The sequence below is a fragment of the Cucurbita pepo genome, chromosome LG09 (assembly GCF_002806865.2).
Source record: "Cucurbita pepo subsp. pepo cultivar mu-cu-16 chromosome LG09, ASM280686v2, whole genome shotgun sequence".
Lineage (NCBI taxonomy): Eukaryota > Viridiplantae > Streptophyta > Magnoliopsida > Cucurbitales > Cucurbitaceae > Cucurbita > Cucurbita pepo.
The window spans coordinates 662,248-685,236 of NC_036646.1; the positions used below are offsets into that span (position 1 = coordinate 662,248).

The 22,989-nt window shown below is 37.6% G+C and overlaps 5 protein-coding genes and 1 pseudogene across 7 annotated transcripts; 2 read left to right on the top strand and 4 right to left on the bottom strand.

Moving 5' to 3' along the window:
- Positions 1-3,699: 3,699 nt before the first annotated feature.
- LOC111802633 (post-GPI attachment to proteins factor 3-like) lies at positions 3,700-7,177 on the bottom strand. The gene is made up of 5 exons (XM_023687065.1): positions 6,707-7,177; positions 5,787-6,048; positions 5,493-5,689; positions 5,113-5,300; positions 3,700-4,321 (listed from the first exon to the last, which is right to left on the bottom strand). Exons 1-5 carry the CDS (start codon positions 6,820-6,822, stop codon positions 4,035-4,037), a joined length of 1,050 nt encoding a protein of 349 aa, XP_023542833.1. The 5' UTR covers positions 6,823-7,177; the 3' UTR covers positions 3,700-4,034.
- Positions 7,178-8,061: 884 nt separating this feature from the next.
- LOC111801589 lies at positions 8,062-9,456 on the bottom strand. Its single transcript, XM_023685618.1, has 2 exons — positions 8,572-9,456; positions 8,062-8,487 (listed from the first exon to the last, which is right to left on the bottom strand). The coding sequence occupies exons 1-2, from the start codon at positions 9,034-9,036 to the stop codon at positions 8,221-8,223; spliced, it is 732 nt and encodes a 243-aa protein (XP_023541386.1). The 5' UTR covers positions 9,037-9,456; the 3' UTR covers positions 8,062-8,220.
- A 435-nt stretch (positions 9,457-9,891) lies between these two features.
- Positions 9,892-12,333, bottom strand: LOC111801641 (pentatricopeptide repeat-containing protein At4g38010). Of its 3 annotated transcripts, none has more exons than XM_023685701.1 (2): positions 11,560-12,333; positions 9,892-11,406 (listed from the first exon to the last, which is right to left on the bottom strand). In XM_023685701.1, exons 1-2 carry the CDS (start codon positions 11,747-11,749, stop codon positions 9,995-9,997), a joined length of 1,602 nt encoding a protein of 533 aa, XP_023541469.1. In that variant the 5' UTR covers positions 11,750-12,333; the 3' UTR covers positions 9,892-9,994. The 3 variants fall into 3 exon arrangements, with proteins under 3 accessions (XP_023541469.1, XP_023541468.1, XP_023541467.1); XM_023685700.1 differs by having other exon boundaries at positions 9,892-11,436; positions 11,518-12,333; XM_023685699.1 differs by having other exon boundaries at positions 9,892-12,333.
- A 56-nt stretch (positions 12,334-12,389) lies between these two features.
- On the top strand, positions 12,390-13,577 carry LOC111801643 (annotated as a pseudogene).
- A 1,573-nt stretch (positions 13,578-15,150) lies between these two features.
- Positions 15,151-16,684, top strand: LOC111801644 (peroxidase 66). Its single transcript, XM_023685703.1, has 3 exons — positions 15,151-15,548; positions 15,621-15,809; positions 15,913-16,684. Exons 1-3 carry the CDS (start codon positions 15,351-15,353, stop codon positions 16,474-16,476), a joined length of 951 nt encoding a protein of 316 aa, XP_023541471.1. The 5' UTR covers positions 15,151-15,350; the 3' UTR covers positions 16,477-16,684.
- A 657-nt stretch (positions 16,685-17,341) lies between these two features.
- Positions 17,342-19,465, bottom strand: LOC111801646. Its single transcript, XM_023685705.1, has 5 exons — positions 19,294-19,465; positions 18,688-18,935; positions 18,180-18,393; positions 17,881-18,015; positions 17,342-17,741 (listed from the first exon to the last, which is right to left on the bottom strand). Exons 1-4 carry the CDS (start codon positions 19,453-19,455, stop codon positions 17,893-17,895), a joined length of 747 nt encoding a protein of 248 aa, XP_023541473.1. The 5' UTR covers positions 19,456-19,465; the 3' UTR covers positions 17,342-17,741; positions 17,881-17,892.
- Between the last annotated feature and the right edge of the window lie 3,524 nt (positions 19,466-22,989).

Genomic DNA, 22,989 nt, shown 5'->3' on the forward strand with positions numbered 1-22,989 from the left:
TTAGTATTATATTTAAGAAATATATATTTTAACATGCTTACCATTTATAAAAAGAAAGTTTAAAAAAATAATTTATCGTCTATATTTAGACGGAAGCTGCCCATCCACACCTCATAAATTATCTTCTTTTTTGTGTTAATATTGAAAGTTAATTAGTATTTTTGAAATAAAATATTAATGATTTTTGTTTAAAATTATATTTTTTAATTTTTTTTTTCTTTTCCTTTAAAAGTATTTTTGAGATTTTTTTTAAAAGTTTAAGGATATTATTAAGACTTAATAAATATGTTAAAGGATATTTTTGGGAGGGTAAAGTTTAAAAGTTTTTTTTTTTATTATTATTAATTTAATCATTTCTATACCATATATGTTTTTTAAAAGCATACAATAATACTATTTTAAAAAAAATTTAATTTCCAAAAAAAATGGTTACATTTTCAAGTACAAAAGTAAATTTGCAACATTTATTAATAACCTTAGGAGTTACCTATTAATAAGAATGCCCCAATTCTCCGCAATTTGGACCACACAACTGTGCCATCGTAAAGTTTTAATGAATGGACCACCTATCATCGAAAGGGATCCTCGATAATATAGATAGTAACTATAAGTTAACTGTTTAATTGTAAAGTTTTTATGAATAGACAATCCATAAAAAAAAATTGGCGTCGGTGGTATAGATAGAAATTATTAGCTATTTCAGATCTGTTTTAGGTTTCATTGTGTTCGTAATTACCAAAAACCGAAAAGCATGTTGTATGATTTGAGGCTTTCTGGCTACCCGTAGCTACCAAAGACCTTAATTTTTCTTGGCTACGAGACTAGGTAGCTGCTCGTACATTTCTTAATTTTATGATCACATGACGAGGGCATAGAATTAGGCCGAAATGTATACACGTTTAGTTTTTTTTTTATGGAGTCGTCTCTATCAGAATTGAAGATTGGGGGAAGCATAGGTAGAGGGCCAACATGGGAGCTGTGAGGGTCTAGAAAACTTAGCACAGAAACGACATATCGTACATAACCCCCCCCCCCCCCCCCCCCNAGTGGTTGAAGGGGGTTAACGTGCAGCAGGGTGGTGCAGTTGTGGGTATTAAATTTAGGACTCAATTCAGTAGTGTATTATTTAAACTTCTTCCAGGTAGTCAGTGGTCACCCCCTCTTCCTCCACTCCTTGTTTGCTTTATGGATCAAACCAAACAACCCTAACCCTAGCTACTCTTGCACTATACGTGTTTGGTTTGGAATGGTTTGGAATAATCTTGTCTTGTGCGATAGTTTTGAAGATTTTCTTAGAAATTATGTTCATGGGGTCGAATCAAATTGAAAAACTTGTGTTGATCGTCTATAGGGATAGCATTCACGCTCACAAATAGCTTGAGGAAAGTGAGTAAAGGTGTCGTATCATGACATGATTTTTGAGGCTTCAAAAACCAAACTGTAAAATAAACAACTTGTCTATGGCACCTATTCTAGAGCCCGCTCTCGACCTCGACCAACTCCTTATTTACCAGAAAAATATGGAGTGAGTACAAAGACTCAATAAGTAGCTCAGGGTATCACACTTCTTCTTAACTTGTTTTGTTGCAAGTACTTAAGCCCTTAAGTTATGTTGAGTTATGAGTTTTTGTCATGATCGAGGTCTCAACCTTGATTCTGATCTAAGGGTTTTAGTATTAAGTTTCAGATTCTCGTCTTCATAACTTGGATCTTGATCCATGTTCTAGTTCTTGACTGTGTCTTGTTCTTGGTTAGTATCTATGTTCTTGTTTTGTTCTCGTTTTGTTCTTCAATACACTTATCCTAGGATTTACGGTACAAGTCATGAACCTAATAACTTATGTTTGAGGCTTTATACGTTCCAAGTGACATAGTCTTAACCTACGTCCAAGGCTTCATGCGTTCCAAGCGACGTAGTCTAAATCCACATTCAGACTCTAAAACCCTCAATAAAATCTTAGAAGTTCAACTTTAAAAGAGAAGATCCAGTATTTATTAAATTTGAAATCCAAATTCTTATGGAGGTAAAATTAGTAAGGATGAGATAATTTAAATCATTAAAAAAATGAAAAAAAAAAAATAATTAGGGTTGAAATGCAATCACTATATATATATATATATAAAAGAAAATAAGAGAGATACTTTAAAAATAAAGTTAAATGTCACAATCAAATTATTATAAAATGATATAATATATTAAAAACAAGTGGGAGGTTGTGGTTAAGGAGTGGACCTGGTACTGCCACATACATAGCTGCCACGTGGTTGGCTGACGCGTTTCCGTGGGAAAACCACTGGTCAGTCTAATCTCTAATTCTCTGTCACCCACTCTCAGTCACAGTCAGTGACCGTATCATCGGTATCGGAAATTCAGTTTCCCTTCATTTAACTGTCGAGAAAAAACCGTGTCTTGTTTTGGAGTTTTCTGCCACGTCATTGAAAGGTCGTCTTCTTTTGTCCTTATTTGCCACGTCGCCTTACATGCTGTCTTCTGCCGCGTTCGGCCCCACAACACCCTTTAATCTTTTTCTTGTTTTTCCTTTATTGTATTTCCGTACGTATCAACTTTTTTTTTTATTTTCCTAATTGATAAGAAATAGAATTATTTATATTTTAAAAAAAGTTACAACTTTAATTGCATGTTTGTCGAGATCAAGTTGAAAACAACGTCGTTATGATATATCGACCTTTTGTTTTAACATTCTATTAGATTTCTAATTCACAGTTATAAAAAAGCAAAACAAGTTCATGTGTTAATGAACAATACATAAAGTTGTGCATCAATTGCATTAAGTTGTCTAGTGAGTTGTTTTGATTTGACTAGATATCGACCCTCGTTAGTCATATCATGGTATTGGAAGAGCACCCAAGTTTCATATTAGATAGATAAAGAAATATCGTGAGTATATAATGAAGAAAACTATCTTGATTGATGTGAAAAGACTACATGTTGTGAATTGGGTGTGTGGTTTGATTAGAACATTTGAATCGGTTGTTAGTAAAATATCGTCTAAAATGGCTTCAATCTAAAGCTATGTGTAGAGATATGATGTGAGATCCTACGATGGTTGAGGAGGGAGAGTGAAAATCTCTCCGTAACAAACCCATTTTAAACTTTGAGAGGAAGTCCAATAAAGAAAACTCATTATAAACCTTGAGCGGAAGTCCAATAAAGAAAGCCCAAAGATGACAATATTTGCTATTGGTGGGCTTGGGCTGTTACAAATAGTATCAGAACCAGACATGGGTCGGTATGCCAGTGAGGACGTTGGGCCCCAAGGGGGTGGATTGTGAGATCTCACATCGGTTGAAGAGGGGAATGAATTCCTTACAAGGGTGTGAAAACTTCTCATTGATTGGAAGCCTAAAAGAGAAAGCACAAAAAGAAAAATATTTGCTAGCCATGAGCTTGAGGTGTTATAAATGATATTAGAGGCAGACATGGGGTAGTGTACTAGCGAGGACGCTGGACCCTCAAGAGAGTGGATCGTGAGACCACACATTGATTGGAGAGGGGAACAAATTCCTTACAAGGCTGTAGAAGGAAACCTCACCCTAACAGACACGTTTTAAAACTTTGAAGGAAACTTTGAAGGAAACTGAGAAGAACATATAAAGTTAGCCAGCCTGCAAGAACATATAAAGGAAAATGAAAGAAAATTGGGTTTGAAAATGATATTGTAAAGCAAGCAAAGGAGAAGACTTGAATAACACAAACTGTTGATATCAGCAAAATATTGTATGTTTACATTGAGAAGAACTGGCATGGTGCTGAGGGGCTTTCATCTGTTGACCCACAAATATCTCAGGACCAAAAAGTTAAAAAAAAAAGGAAACACAGACTGAACAGAAAACAAAACTCATTGGTCCTGATATGCAAATATGATTATACAAACAACATTTCTGGGCAACATTTTGTTAATCGCCAAGCAACACCAGAAAAACAAGGGAACCTACCAGAGTGTTGATGAACTAACTAACACTGAAATGAAAGTGCTTTCAGAATTTCCTCCATCTGATTAACATCACATATTCTACTTCATCTTCTTGAGAACACCAGAAGTTATGAATTCAGCATCATCTCTCACGAAACTCCACCATATATATGAAAGAGGTATTGAAGTAGCATGCCAGAGTGCATGAGCATCCACATATCCTCCATATGGAGGGAAATCGAATGCCTTCAACAGCATCGTAATTGCACCGCCTGAGACTAATGCCCACAGCTTCCATTGTGACGGATGGTGAGAAACAACGCCCCATGCTGCCCAAACAAGAAGCTGAGTAATGCCCATCACCAGGCAGACCTTAGTATTCAGACCTGAAATGTAGCAATTTAAGCAAGTCATGATCCTCATATCAAGAAATAGGTTATTAGCCCAAGCCCACTACTAGCAGATATTGTCTGTTTTGGCTTGTTACGTATCACTGTCAGCCTCACGGTTTTAAAACGCGTCTACTATGGAGAGGGTCTAGCCCTATGCCAATCAGTGCATCGCACCGTCCGGTGATTAGCTCTAATACTATTTGTAACAGCACAAACCCACCGTTAGAAAAAATTATCCGCTTTGGCCTGTTACGTATCGCCGTCAACCTCACAGTTTTAAAACATGACTACTATGGAGAAGGTCTAGCCCTACTTTGTTATGTATCGCCGTCAGTCTCAAAAAGCGGGTCGTTACACAATGAGAGATGGAGTCCAGTGATCCATTCATCTCTTTGGACACATCACCTAGCAACCTGATCTAGAGGCAACAGAAGCTAACCTTCAAATTTTCTTTTGCATAGCCTTGCAAGGATATTGATAATTGAACAACAAACATGGAAGCCATTTAGACAGTTGATAACATACGAGGAAGGGATCAGACAGAGAAACAAGTTGTCTAATTGAGACAAACAACGTAGGTGAGAACAATATGTAAAACAGGGAAACGGTGAACTTCAGCAACAGATATTACCCACCAAATCCAAGAATATTTGGAATGACTTTCAACAACTCTTAGACAGTTCCTAAGAGTGTTAAAAAAAGTATTTCTAAGCGTCGAAAAGTCATTTCAAACAGAATCATATAACTACGTTCAAGAAATACAGTCTAAGAAATCGATGCATTACCATGATCAAGTCTATAGAAGTTGAGATACAAGATATGGGTTGTGACGAATGAGATAATTGGAGCAGAGACCATGACTCTAGCAGCCTCATCCCTCACATTAAGAGCTCGCACTATGGCTACAATTAGGGAAAACCCAGTAAATGCCACAGCTGAAGAATAATCCAGCTTCTCAGTCAACTCCACATGTCTACAAACAATTCAATTCCAAACACCATAGCAATGCAGATTGTAAGTTAGAACTGTAAAGAATAGCCTACGGTAGGGTAGAAAGATGGGCACAAATGTTGAGTTGGCTAATAATAACAAGGCAACTAGCCATATTCATATTAATTAAGGAAAGAGCTCAGGACTATCTTTTGAAAGCTTGTAGAAAGCTTACCTACAGTGAAATGCAGCATCCCAGAACCAAGAATTCATGGCTAGGATGCCATAGATATGCCACAGACCAGTATATTCATAATATGTCTTCTTATTTGGCTTCAGTGGAAGCTTGTAGTTTAGAAGAAGGAAGAAAGATATCCAGCCATGAAATTGCACGGCAAGATTGAGTGCGGCAAGAGCAACTGCAACTGGCTCCTATCATATCAATGGCAAAAGTTCAAGATGAGCAGAAGAGGAAGAGCACAATGGGGATGAATTTCATTTAGAAATTAGGCCAATTCAATGAGCAAACCTGAATGCCATAGACTCGCCTAAATGGCCATTTCCCATGGTATTTGACAGGCTCACCACCAAGATTTGTTCTTTCTTCCTCCCTTGATAACATGCAGTGGTACCTGCAATCAGTCTGGCAGTCCCACTGTTTCCATCGAAGATACAGAGGCTCCTGCAGATACCATGGACCATCCACAGGCTTCCCATCAGATGAGAATTTACAATGCTGAAAACATTTGTCACCAGCGCATCCAGATTTCTCACACTGCACCACACAATCCCTGAAGAATAATAGACAAGGAAATCATGAAGATAAGCAGCACGTTTGCTGAACAAGGAAATGAAACCCCCTTCTTCACACTCTTATCCAAACCAATATCAATGGTCAAAACCCAATTCAATGACTTAATCTAATACCTACCCATTGAAGCTAGTGCCTAAATAAACAGTGTTCACAAATAACAAGACCTGACGAATTTCTTGTAATAAGATGAATTGGTGCTGAATTAGTGAACTAAAATTTCAAAAGTTGAAGCAAAAAGAAAGGGGAGAAAATTCAAGCAGTGGGTAAGAGGGCACTTGGTATTTGGGAGATTACCCAATAATTAGTGTACAATAAAAGGATGAAAACGTTAAAAACTCTGACGAATTTCTGAGTAAAAGGTAGTAGAATAATAGAATGAACGGTAAAGAAGCACAGAATTAGAAAACATTGCATGCGTTGATTATCACACAACCACAGAGCAACCCCTTTTATTTGAATAAATAAAACAAAGTTCCCAGCATCATTCGGCAATCAGGAGCAAGGAGCAAGCGATAATTTGAAAATGAAAATACCCATTAACGGGAGAAGCGTAAAAAGGGCAAACTGAAAATGAGGACCCGAATAAAACCCAAATCAAAACGGCACGCAGAAGAACGAAATGAAGTGGGAATTACTTGTAAAGTGGATCAGAGTCGCCGGGGCTGGCGTGTAGGGGAGGGAAGAGGAAGAAGAAGAAGAAGAAGAAGAAGAAGAAGAAGAGGAAGAAAGGGAGAGGAAGGAGAAGGGCCATGAGATGGGGTGGAAAGTGAAAAGGAGTTAACAATAAGAGTGAAGAGAGTGAAGATTGTTAAAGAGGAAAGGTTCCATGAATCACAGAGTAAAGGGATTGTTGAGAAACAGAGAGGAGAGGATTGGATTGGATTGGAGGCGAGGGAGGAAGAGATGAAGAACAGAAGGGATAGAGAATTTGGAAATGAAAAATGGGGAAATCAAAGGCGGAGGGGGAAAGAGTGGTGGTGATGTGAGCTGATGATCTTCGCCTTCCTACTGATTGACACCTGCACCCATTCATCCTCTTCTCTCCTCTCCTCCATTTTACTCAAACACCTTCCCTATTATTAACTCGGATCTTCTTTCCTTCCATTAAATAAATAATTCAGACCTCTCAATTATATTTCATATTTATTAAATTCATAACAAAGTCTTTTCATTTATAATTATTCTAGTACAAGTGTATGAATTTCCCCCCTTTTTTTATTTTTTATTTATTTTTAGAGTCTATCCTATATTGACAATAATGTTTGTTTTTTACTCCCTTTCTTTTGGGATTAATATTTTTCAAAAAACAAAAAGATATTTTATTCTATGATAATTCCAAATAAATTAAATTTGAAATTTTGTTTGTTTTTTTTTTTTTTTTAATATATAAACATTACACCGTCTCATCCATATGTGGTATGTGTTTTGTAATCTCTTCTTGATAGGTATTAATAAGGTAAAACATAGTACTTAGCCCTAATATTCTTAAGATTTAGATGTGATTGGAGAGGGGAATGAGTGCCAACGAGGAAAAGGGATGGATTGTGAGATCCCACATTGATTGAGGAGGAGAACGAAACATCATTTGTTAACGTTTAACTTTAACAAATTTACAATTTAGCCATTGAAAAGACAAAACGTAGTAATTTCAACCCTTCATTTACTCCACCGTTACATGTTTTTCATAGGTCGAAGTTCTGGGTCTCATTCCTAAGGTATTGATAAAACATTAAATATAACTTTACACTGGTCGGGTTAAAAAACTGAACTGATTCATTAGCGTGAGAAGATAAAAAGAAAAAGCTTTAATGGGAACCGGGTTCGACTTTTTTTTATTAGGATGTAACACTACAGATACCGCGTAAAAATTGGAACCTTTCATTTATATATATTAAAAAGTAGTAATAATTTTTTTTAATAAATTATTCTAGATTTTATAAAATAATGAAGGGAAAACTAAAACCATGTTCTTCTCCTAAAACAAAATCTCAGCCATATAAAGGAGATATTATTAATATGCTCTCCACTTCAAACACAAATAGAAATGATGGAAGAACAGAACAAGTACCTATGCAGTAAAATTGTTGGTTTCAATATGTATGTGTCTGGTTTTGTCCCAAACAAAAATTACAGTTTCTTCTTTGTGTGTCTAAGAGAATGTGATTATGGCATTGAGTTTTGCAATGCATTCAGTGGGGAGAGAGAGGAAGGAGTTGAGAAGCAGATCATCAATGGGGTCAACAATGGCTACCCCCACCAATCTGCACTTTCCCTTTTCGTCTAATCTTTCACCTTTTCCACTTCTTATGCTTCCTTTTGATTCCTCAGATGTCAGCACTGTTTCTACCAGCAATGGAGGAGCTTTATACACATTCCCAACTGAGAATAAGAACTTTGCCTTGAATTCTAGCTCAATCTGCATCAAAATTTGCACATATAGCACATCAATGTTTTCGTATTGGATTTTGTTCGGATGGGTAGGACTTTTATCAGACATTACCTTGCCGGATTCTTGATTGATGTTCCCGTGGAAGAGTTCTGGGACGATGTCGATCTTCAGAAACGGTGGCAATGGAAGACCAAAAAACTTTGTGGTTTGAGTTGTCAATGGCGGGATATAGAGGGTGCCCACATCGAATGAAACTGAAACTTCGCCGCTGCCACCGTCGCCGTCGATCTTGGCGGACCCAGTTCCTGTTCCTCCTTCAGCGTTGTATTCAAAATCAGGGTATCTGGAGATGCCAAGCTTACAGGCTGTGAGAGACTTGAAATTAACGGTGGAAAAATTAGATTTTGGGATCTGGGTTTGAGGGGTTTTGGCGGTGGAAATGGTGGGTGTTTCTTGGTTTTGACTGCTGAGACAGAAATTGGGACAGAAAGTGAAGGTTTTCCCTCCAAGTTTTGGGCTTTTTGTGGGGAATTTGAAGAGAAATGGAGCGTTGGGGGTGTTTAGCTTACAACCCATTTGGGGTAATCTCCTTTTTCTTCCTTTGAAACCAGCTCTGTTTCTGTTAAAGAATATCCGAATTGTCCATGAAATCAAAGCATAATGTTCTATGAGGCTGTCTTGAATTTGTGTGGTTCTAATCACTTATCCCTTATCCTTTATCCTTTATCTTGTGGCTATCTGATCTTCGAAACTTGGCCTTCACGCCCCTATTTTAGTTACATTTATCTTCCATCACCAAAACATTTGTTTCTGGACCAATGACAAACATGAACACCAACGCTCAAGGGCTCACACATGACTCCTTCCTCTAAGCTAAAGTTTTCTGGCAGCTTAAAACAGAGGTCTGCTGGATGAACCACCAGTTGGAAAGAAATATACATGATCATCATGCAATCTACGAGAACTCTATAGACTCAAGATATACATCATATATGTGAGATCTCACATCACTTAGAGAGGGAAACGAAGAATTCTTTACCTCTCACTAGCAAACGTGTTTTGACAACCTTGAGGGAAAACCTGAAAGGGAAAGCCTAAAGAGGACAATATCCGCTAGCGGTAGGCTTGGGCCGTTACTGTATGTGAGATCCCACAATCCCACATTGGCTGGGGAGGAGAACGAAGTACCCTTTATACAGGTGTGGAAACCTTTCTCTAGCAGACGCGTTTTAAAAACCTTGAGGGGAAGCCTGAAAAGGAAAGCCCAAAGAGGACAATGTCTACTATATGTGTCTAATCATTCCGATCAACTCAAATGAGCATGAAGAGTATATGGCACACAGGTGACTCCCACAATGTAGATCATTTAATAACAGACTTTCCACAGCATCAACCGGTAAAAGTTAAAGTTCAAGAGCATGGACAAGGAGATATTCACATCAAACACAGCATGATAGAATGTAATAGTCCATTTGAAGCAACGTAATTATGTACTAAAAGGCAAAGAAACATATACTAGAAGTGAACCAGCAACCTACAATGGGTGCATCAAATGGCTTTCATGGAAGACAGAGTTAATGAGGGTTAACACCTTGTAGATTTCTTCGATTTCAAGGGTACTAATATCGCCAGCCACGAATTCGTGAGCCTTACCATCCACCTCAATGACACTTGATCCAGGTGATTTCTTTACACCTCTATCTTTCATCAACCTCCTTAATCGAGTCACATTGGACCATCTTTCATTAGTAGCAGATATATTGGACAGCAGCACGAAGACTCCGCTATCCTCCGGATCAAGTTCCAAGATGTACTCTTGTATGTGTTGAGAGAGCTCAACATTTCCAACAGTTTTGCAAGCATTTAGTAGCACTCCCCAGATAAGCACATCAGGCTTCATTGGCATGGTCCTTACCAACTCCACAGCTTCCTCCAAGAGCCCCGCTCGACAGAACAAATCGATCATGCATCCATAATGCTCCAACTTCGGAGACAAATTGTACCTTTGACTACTCATGTTATCAAAGTACTTGCGCCCTTCATCAACCAGACCAGAATGGCAGCAAGCTGTCAAAATTGCTAGAAATGTTACCTCATTAGGCTTGACACCAGATATTATCATGACTTCAAAAAGATATAACGCTTCGTGCGCAAGTCCATGCATAGCCAGACCGCATAGCCAGGCGTTCCAAGTGAAGGTATTTCTTTGAGGCATGTTATTAAAAATTTGCCGAGCCATTTCGACACAGCCGCATTTGGCATACATGTCGACAATAGCAGTTCCAATATGGATATCCCATTTGATTCCTCTTTGATCAATGTACTCATGGACCCATGTTCCATACTCAAGTGTTCCTAGGCTAGCACAAGCAGATAGAACACTAGTTAAGATAATACCATCAGGGCTAATGCCCAAGTTTCGCATCATCCAAAACAGCTCCAAGGACTCTTTTGGATGGTTACTCTGCACCAATCCAGTGATCATGATAGTCCATGACACAATATCTCTTGTTGGGAGCTCATCAAATATGTTCTTAGCTTCATATAAACATCCATTCTTTGCATACATATCCAGCATTGCATTACCTAGTACCAAATCCAACTTAAACCTTCGCTGGATCATACCATGAATCCCCTTCCCCATGTACAAGTCTCCCTTTCTTGCACAAGCAGCAAGCACACTAACTAAAGTTGCAACGCTCGGTTCCACATCCATCCTGAAAAACAAAGAAATTGCGTCATCAAAACGCCCCGCCTTCATGAACCCAGATATCAAACTGTTCCACGAAACAACATCTCGAACAAGCATTTCATCGAACACCTTACCTGCACAAGAAAAATCCTCACAAGCTCCATAGCAACAAACCAGCGAGTTTTGCACAAAAATATCACTCAAAATCCCCAACTTAACCACCACGCCATGAACCTGTCTACCTTCTCTGCTCCCTGAAAAGTTAGAGCATGCTTTAAAAAGCACTGGAAAAGTAAACAAATCAGGCACAAACCCATCTCGCGCCATCCTTCTATAAACTGAAACCGCCATTTGTGGGAACTCACCACCAGCATATCCATTAATCAGTGAGTTAAATGGAAACGAACCTAAGCGCGTGTTGAGTTGTTTGAGATAATCACAGGCATAGTCGCCAAACTCAACAAAATTGGCAAAGAATTCAACCACTTTGTTTGTGACAAAATCATCGTAAACTAATCCTGATGTTACCAACTGCGCATGAATCTTCTTAAAGATCCTTAAGTTCTTACAATCTTTGATCGAATCTAACAAACCCATTTCAGATTGAACATAATATTCCCCCAACTAGTTACACAATCCCATCTTTTTTCTCAACGCGAATGTTGTACACAACTTCGACTTCACTACCAAAACAAGCTCTTGATGGCTAAATAGTCGCTTTATGTCAAAATTTCAATATATATATATATATATATATGCAACCTCTATTTTTAATTAATTAAATCTTTTTGGGCGGAAACCGAAGAAATCTTTGACCTAAGCAAAAACGTGGCAAGATCTGAACCGTCCATTAATGTAACTCCATAAAATAAATAGGGTTTTGATTGAGGGTCCCTCTTCAAAGGAAAAAGTGGGGTTGGCTTATTGCTCTCTGCAACTGCTCCTCGGCTCTAGGGTTCGTTCTTTGACTTCAAATTCTAAGTCTAAACTCAATTTTTTGCTTTGATTTCTGTATCAGTCTGTCTAATCATCCACACTGCAAATTTCAGATCAGATTCACTCTGCTCTGGTCAACGTTTTATTCCCTTCTTCTTCTTCTTCTTCTTCTTCTTCTTCTTCTTCGAGTTCATCTTCTGAAACGCTTCACTGATTCGAAATTTCTCGATTTCAGGCGTTTTCGTTGTTGGTTGATCGACCTTTAAACAGAAAGATAATTGGAGTAAGATGGGTNTTTGGGGTTTACATGGAGGAAGCTAATCAAAACCATCGCGTTGAGGAAGAGGAACAGGAAGGAACCTCCAATGGCTGCTCTGAAACCCAGACCCAAACTACTGTGGATTCTTTAAATCTTGTTAAGGCTGAAGATAGTCTGTCGGGCCAACCGTCGGATCATCAAACAGCGGTTTCGGAGCACGGATTGGATACTTCGCATCCTTTCAGTCTTTTCCAGATACCGTCGACGCGGGCGAAACCGGCGAAACGTCCGTCCAAGGACCGCCACACGAAGGTGGAGGGCCGCGGCCGGAGGATTCGGATGCCGGCTGCTTGCGCTGCCCGTATCTTTCAGCTGACCAGAGGACTCGACCATAAGTCCGACGGGGAGACAATCCGGTGGCTACTCGAGCACGCAAAGCCGGCAATAATCGAAGCGACGGGAACAGGCACCGTTCCGGCCATCGCCGTTTCCGTTGGCGGGACGCGCTTAAAATCCCAACCACATCTCTGGCGAGGCCAAATGCGGAAATTTCCGAAGCACCGAGAAAAAGAAGACAAAAACACGCTTACGCCGAATCCAACAATGGCAACGATCAAACTTCTGTTTCCTCGGGGCTTACGCCGATTACTCCAATGGCAGCTTACGGCGCCGGTATCGTTCCATTCTGGGCAAACGCCGGTGGCGTTACAGAGCAGTTCTTCATGGTTCCGGGAACGTCGAGCAACCAACAGCCGCAGCTCTGGGCGGTGCCGGCGAGACCCATATCTAATTTCGTGTCGTCAATAAATCCCAGTTTGCAATTCGGGGGTGTAGTGCCAGTTCTAGCCAGAGGTGTAACAAATTGTTCCAGTGGAATGGGAAGTGGTTCTTCGCCGGCTACCGCTTCTCAGAGTTCGATTCCGGTGACGATGAGTGCTCCGTCAACGTCCAGTGCGGCGTCTTCAATCGGTACCACTCGAATGTTGAGAGATTTCTCAATGGAAATTCACGAGAAGAAGGAACTGGAATTAATGGGTCGGGCAAAGTCTGCAAATTCTGAAGCGCCATGTTCAAAACCTTGAAAATTTCGTCATCATCTTCTTGTTCTTCTTCTTTGCAGTGTTAGAACTTAGTAATGTAAAAAGAGTAGGAAAAAACCAGTTCTTTGGGACCTTAATTGTGAGCCTTTTTCGTTGCTCTGTTTGAATTTATATGAAATTTTGTGTTAACTGTAGTGTAACAGTAAGAACACTGTAGATTTAAACAGTTGGGGACAGAGCTTACTCAAATATCTCACTTCATCAATGGAACTAAGTTTCCTTTTTTAGCAGAGCTCACATATCTCATCTTCATTTGCGTGTAAACTACCCTAATAGGCTCATTTTACCATTTCTATTAGTCGGACCTAGTTTTGTTGGATGATGAAAGTAGGGAAGCAAATTATGAAAGTAGGAAAGTAAAAAACAAAATCACGAGAGCTTCTATTCAAAGTGGACAATATCATACCATTGTGGAGAATCGTGTTCATCTAACAAGTTATTTTGTTTATATAGGTTATGACAAAATTACTCTCGTTCAGTTGTAGTTTCCATTCGATTCATTCATGTTGATATTTTAAGATGTTTAAAACTTTCAACAATTGCATAGTGTTATATAGTAAAATTTAAGATTAAATAAGGAGGGTTAGGAGAAATTGGTCACGTGACTCAGATGTTCCCACGTGCAAGGTGGTGGGTTAGGAAAAAGATTGGGATGCACGTGTATGGAGGGTCCCGCAAGCAAGGCGTGCCGCGTGGTGGGGCCCACATTAGGCCTATTGGATTATTTTTTAAATTGTAAAGGAGTTAGGTCAGGTAGAGTGGGCCACATCATCGAAGCTAGCTGTCATGTGGCAGACTTACACGTGTCAACATTAGGTTGGCTGATGCTGGTCTCCTCAAATCCTAAGATTTTTTTTTTAATTCACGGACAGCTTATGGCCATATCTCAATATTATAATTAATCCAATCGCATCATTTATTTTTCTCAATATGAAAAATGAATGTTTATATGCCCTTCCATTAGGATTTCTTCGATGTCCTTTACGATCGGAGTTAGGCTGATCAAGAGATATTAGATTAGGCTTCGTGTAAGGTCGACTAGAGTACATGGCCTTCGACTCAAGTCTCTTCTTTCTTTTGATTGGTGGCTCGAGACACCGATCGGTGATGTTTGTACTTTCAAAATCAGAACTAAGCTCGTAATATATTGTTTTTGTACTATCACATTTTGTTGCCTACCCATCCATCCACATCCACACCAAACCTGATGGACACTGCCTACTAATCAACCCTTTAATCTAATTTTACCCTGTTTATTATTTCATCTATGACCGATAAAATTATACTAAAATGAATCTAATACAATAGGTTCAATTTTAACTTCTCGTATTCCACACTGAAAATAGAGTTACATTAGAATTCTACCCTATCCTACTTTTAAAATGATTAAAAATATTTAGTATTTGTGACGGATGATGTTAATTATGCACGACGACAATTGAATTTTATGAAAAAAAAGAACCCTACAACCCAACCTGAAAACAAGGGTTGGGTTGGATTGAATTGTGAATACTATTCAAGTTGTTCAGCGTACCAACCAAATTAACTCGAAATTGCAGGTTGATTGAAGAGATTTTTCCAACTCAACCTAACCTAACTCAATCCGTGAGGGGGTGAATCTTGGACTAGAACAACTAGAAGAACACAAAAAATTATTATTATTGATGCTTTTTGCATGGTTGCTTAATGGGTTCTCAAAGTTTGAGAGGAGGAAAAGTGAGCAGTACAGCTGATCTCTTATTCCACAATGGAGTGGCTTGGAAGTACAGTAATAGTAGGATGAATCCCAATGAACACAGCTAATTTTCTCTTATAAAATCTCCATATAATGATTCACAACTTTGTCAAGCAGAATATACCAAAGTAGAGTACCTGATCAGGACAAGCTTTTCTGTTTCAGACAATGGCTAAAAATGCGACAGTCTTGTTTCTAATGATGATTGTTTGTGTGTCGGAAGCAGTTCTTCATACCAATTATTACTCTAAAACATGTCCCAATGCGGAGAAAATCATCCTCCAAACCGTCTACAATGCTTCCATTCATGACCCGAAAGTCCCTGCTCGTCTTCTCAGGCTCTTCTTCCACGACTGTTTCATAAGGGTAATCTTCCAAACATCTTCTGCTACTCTCTTCTGTTTCAATTCCTTGCTGACATGACTCATAACTTGATAGGGATGCGATGCTTCGGTGCTGATAGATTCAACGCCAGGGAATCAGGCAGAGAAAGATGCGCCTCCAAACATCTCGCTAAGGTCGTTTTATGTGATCGACGAGGCCAAATCCAAGCTTGAAACTGCTTGCCCACATTCTGTTTCTTGTGCTGATATTGTCGCCATTGCTGCTAGAGATGTCGTTACTCTGGTAAGTAACTCATCATCGCTACCCCTCCAAACGTCTTGCTCATTAATTCAAAAAGTTCAATAATATTTACTTTGCCTTCCTAATGTCTTGGAAAAATATGCAGTCTGGGGGGCCATATTGGAGTGTACTCAAAGGAAGGAAAGATGGGAAGATTTCCAATGCTTCTGAAACCATCAACTTACCAGCCCCAACTTTCAATGTATCTCAACTAATCCAGAGCTTTGAAAACAGAGGATTGCAAGTTAAAGACTTGGTTGCTCTATCAGGGGCTCATACACTTGGATTCTCTCACTGTTCTTCCTTTCAATCTAGACTTCGCAACTTTAGCACGATTCATGATACTGATCCAACTTTGGAATCTGGGTTTGCTCAAATTCTGAAAAACAAATGTCCAAAACCAAATTTGGACAAAAATGCAGGACAGTTCTTGGACCCAACTTCATCAACTTTTGACAATGTGTATTACAAGAGATTGTTGGAAGGAAAGGGTGTGTTTGGTTCGGATCAATCTCTGTTTGGTGATTCAAGAACTAAAACGATTGTTGAATCGTTTGCTAATGAGCAGAACTTGTTCTTTAAGGAATTTGCAGCTTCAATGGTGAAATTGGGTAATGTTGGGGTTATTGAAAATGGCAATGTCAGATTCAATTGCAGGGTGGTGAACTGACAGAAAGAGGGAGAGAGAGAGGGACAGAAAGAGTCTTTTTAAATTTTTTAACGAAAGTTATGTAATGTTGAATTCATACTGCTTGAAATAAAGTGAGATTGAGCCAAGAACAAGTTCACTGAACAATAGCAACTATAACAATAACCATTTCCCTGCTGTATCGGACTTTTTCTGTTATTTTGTAAAGGAATAAGACAGTATCAGAGACAAAATGGCCATGTTTTTAAATATTCAACAGCCCCTGGGGTTGAATCCCTTCATCTTTCCAAGTGAAAGAATCTGATAGATATCTATGAATCTATAATCTTGACAGTGAGGGTTTCTCTTCCCAATTGTGGAGAATGAAAGAACTAATGGCTCAACTTTGACCTTAAATAGTTTGAGGTGTATAAACTTCGACATGGTTAACTTGAATTTGGAGAACCAACATTGGTAACTTTTCTGGTAAAGAAGCTATTAACTCCATTTCCATTTTCTATTGCGAACTCCTCCATCCATCCCCGGTCAGTAATACCAAACAAGTTAGTTTTCGACATAGAACTTGTAGAGTCATAGACTACTCACGACACGAAAAAACTCACTAATAGTCTCAAAATATTGTTTCTGATGTGGGAAATCAGTCAGAGCTGCAACCACATAGCATACTAAGAGTTTTAGGAGATATGATAACCTATACCAACCTCGCTCTAATGTCATATTGTTGAACACAACTCTTCAATCAAGAAGAGTTTTTTCAAACAATACACTCACCCGTCCTATAAATCTAAGTTTCTGAATACGATAAAAATGAACCATTTTGTAATGCCCTAATTCAAAAGCCACAAAAAGATGGAAATTTTGAATTACAATCATGACACAAGAGATGAAACATCAAATTTAGAAAATAAAATTCCTTTGGCAGAAAAGGAAAGAAGGTAAATATAACAAACAGCATATATCAGTGGCATATGCAGTAGAATGTCATATATTTCAACAAGCCACCAAGTAATACAGCTTATAAGACTATGAACAGTTCCATTTCAAGTAGTAATACACTGAATTCTTTAGCTATTCCAGGGACCAACCTGGACGCAAGAAAATCAACTTTGGACGAGCTCTTTTACAATATAAAATCTGGTGTTTAGACATTGAATCAAATGAGGAGGATACCTTAGTGACCTGCTTGGCAGTTTTCCCGACATCATGGAGCCTGTAGATAACCAAGTCAATAGCACAATCTTAACCATGTGTAGGTAATTCAATTATCTTTCGTCAAGACTGACAACCTGTCATCAATTATATGTATTAGTCGATGAAATATATAAATTGTGGACAAATAAAATGGAACTAGGGAAGAAAAGAGAAGGCTAGGTTACAAATACTGCTACATAACATGAAACTCAACCAATGAATCAACAGAATTACCTAAACTTATCGTCAAGAAAATATGACGTCTGAACGGAAAACATATTTGACACCCTTGGTAACGTTGCGAGCTTCATGCAACAAACACTTGTCTCCATGAAGATGCAGAAGAGCCATCCCTTCAGTAGGAGCAACCTACCAAAGCAAAGAAAAACAAAAATGCAAGGAACTTGAAATACCAGGAAAAGGGAAAGACAAGAAGACGAATAAGGTGACTCTCATGCAAGTTCATGAGTGATAATAAGGAAAATCGTAAGTAAACGGAGCAAAGAAACTGGAAATAAAAATAGGGAATTCACCTCAGCCACAACGACATTCCTCCAACCATAGAAAACAGTTTCCCCACCAACTAGAGGCTCAGAAGAAGGATCTTTGGAATTGTTGGTATCATTTTTTGTCTTAGTTTTGGAACCTCCACTTAAATATATTAACAAAGTATAGTACGTTCGCTTGCCTTCTCCAAGATCAACACTTTCATCAATATGACGTCCAAAGCGCTGACCAACGTTGTATCTGAAATACCATAGTTATAGCAAGGTGTTTGTTAAGGGCAGACTATGATTGTTATAGCAAAGTTAATAAGCATGCTTCATCCATTCAAAGTAGTAGGAAAACGAAGTATAATCTGTGCATTATAGCTCAACTTAGATTGATATAATTTGAAACTTGAAGGCAAGAAGAATAAGCATGTGTATCCATGTAACACTTAATCGTATCCAATTCATCCATAAGTATCGAAAGCTTTGTAATGAGCCAACAATCCCCTAAAAGCATAGTAGCTTGATAAGAAAGTAAAGCTGAAGTCACCTGTAAAATCTGATATTTGGATTCAACCCAACAGCAACTTTTCCCCGTATTTTAATATCAGCAAATTGTTTATCAAGTCCCGAACGCCAAATGGTGTCTGCTAAATCAGGATCATTCACCGAGATTCGATCATTATCTCTATAAGCTTCTCCTTTAGAAGGACCGAGGCTCCCCTGATGAACAAAACCCATCGACTCTGCAGTTTTGATGAATGCTTTTGACTCCACACTTGTGAAAAAACTTGGTACCTGCATAGATTCAACTCTTACATTCATTCCGACACCAAAAAGTACTGAAGCAAAGCATATGGAATTAGCTAGTTATCAGATACATTTCAAAATTGTTGAGAATCAAATTTAGGTAATTTCTTATTCAGAAAATGGAAAATTGAAATGGGTATGGCAAGAAATATTGCAAGTTGCGTCAAGAAGCCATTTCACGATATAATCTCGACAGTAAAAAGTAATCCACTAGCGAGAACGGGGAAAGATGAATGAAAAACAGAGAAAGGAAGAAATTGAGGGATTGAAGAAGAATGAAGATGAACAAAATGAAAACCTATTAAGAAATGGAGAGTTCAAAGGCAATTATGATCTGAAGTCTTACAGTGAAAAGATCATTTTCTTTGAGGCGATTTATCTGAAGATCCTGCTTGGGTTTAATGGCTGGCCACTGGGAAGATGGGTGGGAAGATGGGGCTGTTTTCTTCGAATCTCCCTCCCTTCTTCTACCCGCCATTTTTCTCTTCTGTCCCTGTGCTTCTGCCATCAGAGAACAATCAACCCCTCGCCCTATTATTTCTCGATCAAATTGTTGGACCCGAATGCATCAGACCAATATTGGGCTTACAAGAGTTTGGTTGCCTGGGCCTAATTGGGCCTTCAGGATTATCGTACCAATTAAAGGATTACTCCAGCCCATTACTCGAGCCCAGTTCACAACCCAACCCAAATTTATTAGTTGGATAATTTTTTAAAAAATATATTTTTAAAAATATCCAAATATATATATATATATATATATATATATATATTACATTAATAAATAAAAAAAAAAATCATAAACATCAAATATTAAACTAATATTCTTAATCTTCCTAATAATTTTAAAAATAAGTAGTGGTCAACCATATTTTTGTTGAATTAATCAATAAAAAATGTCAACCTCCCAATTAACTTAAATTTTTAGTTTTTAGAAATTCAATCCAATCCAAATTGAAAAAAAATAAATAAATAAAAAAAAAAATAAATCTAACATACTTAACCTCTGTGATTTAGGGTCGGATTCTAGGTCATATAAACACTTGTAACTGTGATATCTCAAGAATCAATGACAACCATACGTGTGTTCTACAAGCAGTGAAATAGTATTACGTAGCAATAGAAAGAGTGTCATGTTGGGGGAGAACTTCAAACAGATTAGATTTGACTAAATTAATAGCCTCTACAAAGACTGATTCAAACTTTCTCGTGTTTGTCAATGTAGTTTATCGATTCACATTTTAAATATTATATAAAAAAGTCGAGAATATAATAAAGTTAAAAAAATATTAAATTTTAGTTGATAAAAATATTTAAAATTTTATGTAACGATGGAGTTTAATTTGAGTTAAAATCTTTAAAAATATACAGATATTCTCTTTGTTTATGTGTTAAAAAAATGAATCAAATAACTTATTATTATTATTATTATTATTATTATTTTATCCACAGCCTGCCTAACTCTTGCCCCTCAACGGTAACATTCTTCATTTTATATTATTATTATTATTCAGAATAAAATAGTTTTTGAATAAGAATATTCAATATAAAATACTGAGTTTTTGCAATATTGAAGGCTTCATAATTTATCATCTTATTAAATAATTGAACTTGTCAGAGTAATACGATTATCAAATGGCATTTAAATGTTACTAATAATCAAATTTATAAAAAAAAATATAATATTATTCTTTTTAAATACAAACGGTCATAATATTAATAGTTTAAACTCAATTAGTTAGTTCGTTTTAACTTGTTATGTATCACACCAGTTTCACGATTTTAAAACGCGGCTGATAATGTTACGTAATGGGCTAAAGCTAATACTATTTGTTAACGGTGTGTATGAACTGTTACAAATAGTATCAGAGTCAATCGTCAAGTGGTGTTCCAACTAGGACGTTGGGTTAAAACCGTGAAGCTGACAACAACACGTAATGGATCAAAGCGGACAATATCTACTGGTACTCGTCACAATAATATTCAAATTCATTGTTTTGAATAATTGTATTAAAAAGAAAAGTAGTAATAACCCTAGTGAAAAAAGTTAAAACTTTTTTTCTCCTTTTGTTTTGTTTTTTTGCTGTTCATTTCCTCGTAATTGCAGCAGTAAAACCGAGTCAAAAGAGTGTCCTGCACGCTACATACTCATACTTTAAAACCAACATGTTCAAGGCAGGTGTTCCACGGTGGCGCCGCCGGTCGTGGCTGCCGGAGGAGCTCCCAATTGTGTAATAGTCCCATGTTGTATAAGATCGATGTAATATGAGCGTTGAATAATGAATGTGTTTATGATTCAAAGCTGAATCATTGTGTTTTTGCTTTAAATTTCAACATCAAACTATGCGTTCCTTATGTTCTATATATCCAAAGACTTACTGACAATAGAAGAAGAATATTAATAATTGAGAAAGGGAAACCCCATCTCTCTCTTAATAATGGAAAAAGTGGTATGATTGAATAAGGTTATGGGAACAAGGAGGGGCCTCACACCCATTTCTCTCAACTTTCCTATCTCCAAATAGTACCATTTTTGTGTTCTTGTGCACTTTTCGAGTAAAATTTTCAATTTTGATTCATAAGTTTGAAGCGTTTCGATAAAACGACAATACCCATTTCTCCAAATTTCTATAAACTGATGACTTCAATATCTGCCATGATTCGAGAATATAATGCCTATCAAATATCTAATGTGTTTAATTTCAAGTTTAAAGTATTTCTCTTCCGTACGTGATTTGCTTGAGTATGTTGTCTAGCATGGCGATGAGAAGCATCTAATTATTGAGTGAACTGATTTTGAATGATTATGACCGGTAGAAGGCTCCGTAGTTTATGATGATTGTTGTGACAATTGTCTTTCAGTGCACTTCTTCTTACATGTGTTTTTCATGAGGTACTATGAGGGGAACGGAACATTTCTTTATAAGGGTGTGGAAACCTCTTTTTAGTAGACGCGTTTTAAAATTGTGAGGCTTACGATGATACGTAATGAGGCAAAACAAACAATATCTACTAGTAGTGGACTTAGACTGTGACAAATGATATCAGAGTCAACCACTTAGTGGTGTGCCAGCGAGGACGCTGGGCTCCTAAGCGTAGTGGATTGTGAGATCCCGTATCGATTGGAGAGTGAAACAAAACACTCCTTATAAGGGTGTAGAAACCTCTCCCTAGTAGACGTGTTTTGAAACTGTGAGGCTGATGACGATACGTAACGAGTTAAAGCGGACAATATCTATTAGAGGTACTATCATAATATAGACCAAGTTTTGCAAGAGAGTCGTCAACTAACCTCTAACGATGTGTTGTCTTACATGATTAACTCATACTTTAGTTTCGGGTATCTCTCCTTCATGTTTGGTCAAAATATTTTGTTCGAAATATTGCGTTGGGATAGACCTAATACCACCAAAGGGTCGTAAACTAACATCTATTAGCATTTGACCTCACAAGTAATGCTACTTACTGAACATTTTTATTCTCTCGTTATTACCTTTCTTTTCTTTTCAAATGTTACAAAAGTACATGAATACATAGTCAAACTCGAATTCATATTTTACATATCGTTCTTTTATTCATTAAAAAATTCTTTATTTCTTAACATTTCAAACTTAGGGTTTCTATGAATGATTCCATACACTCGAACTTTTCCTTTACTTTTTCAGTCATATTTTACCTGCATATAGTAACACTTTTAAGTCGGGAAAGCGTGATTCGGGGGACATAAGGATGTGTGTGGGCTAAGGAGTGTTTGTGTGAGTGGTATTTAGAGATGGAACATGAATGCATCAAAATAATGGCATGTCACTCCAATTCACCATATAATCATATGTCCACCACTCCAATACTTACCCAAACTTTTGAATTTTAAATCTCTCTCTCTCTATATACATATATATATATATATATATAGATAGATGAGGATTAAGTTGAAAGGAATATTATCGTAAGGAGGGAATCTGCAAAGTTTTTACCCAAAAACTGAAACTGAAACAAGACATTGTCCTAGAATAATGTGCATAACTATTATCTTCTTTTTATA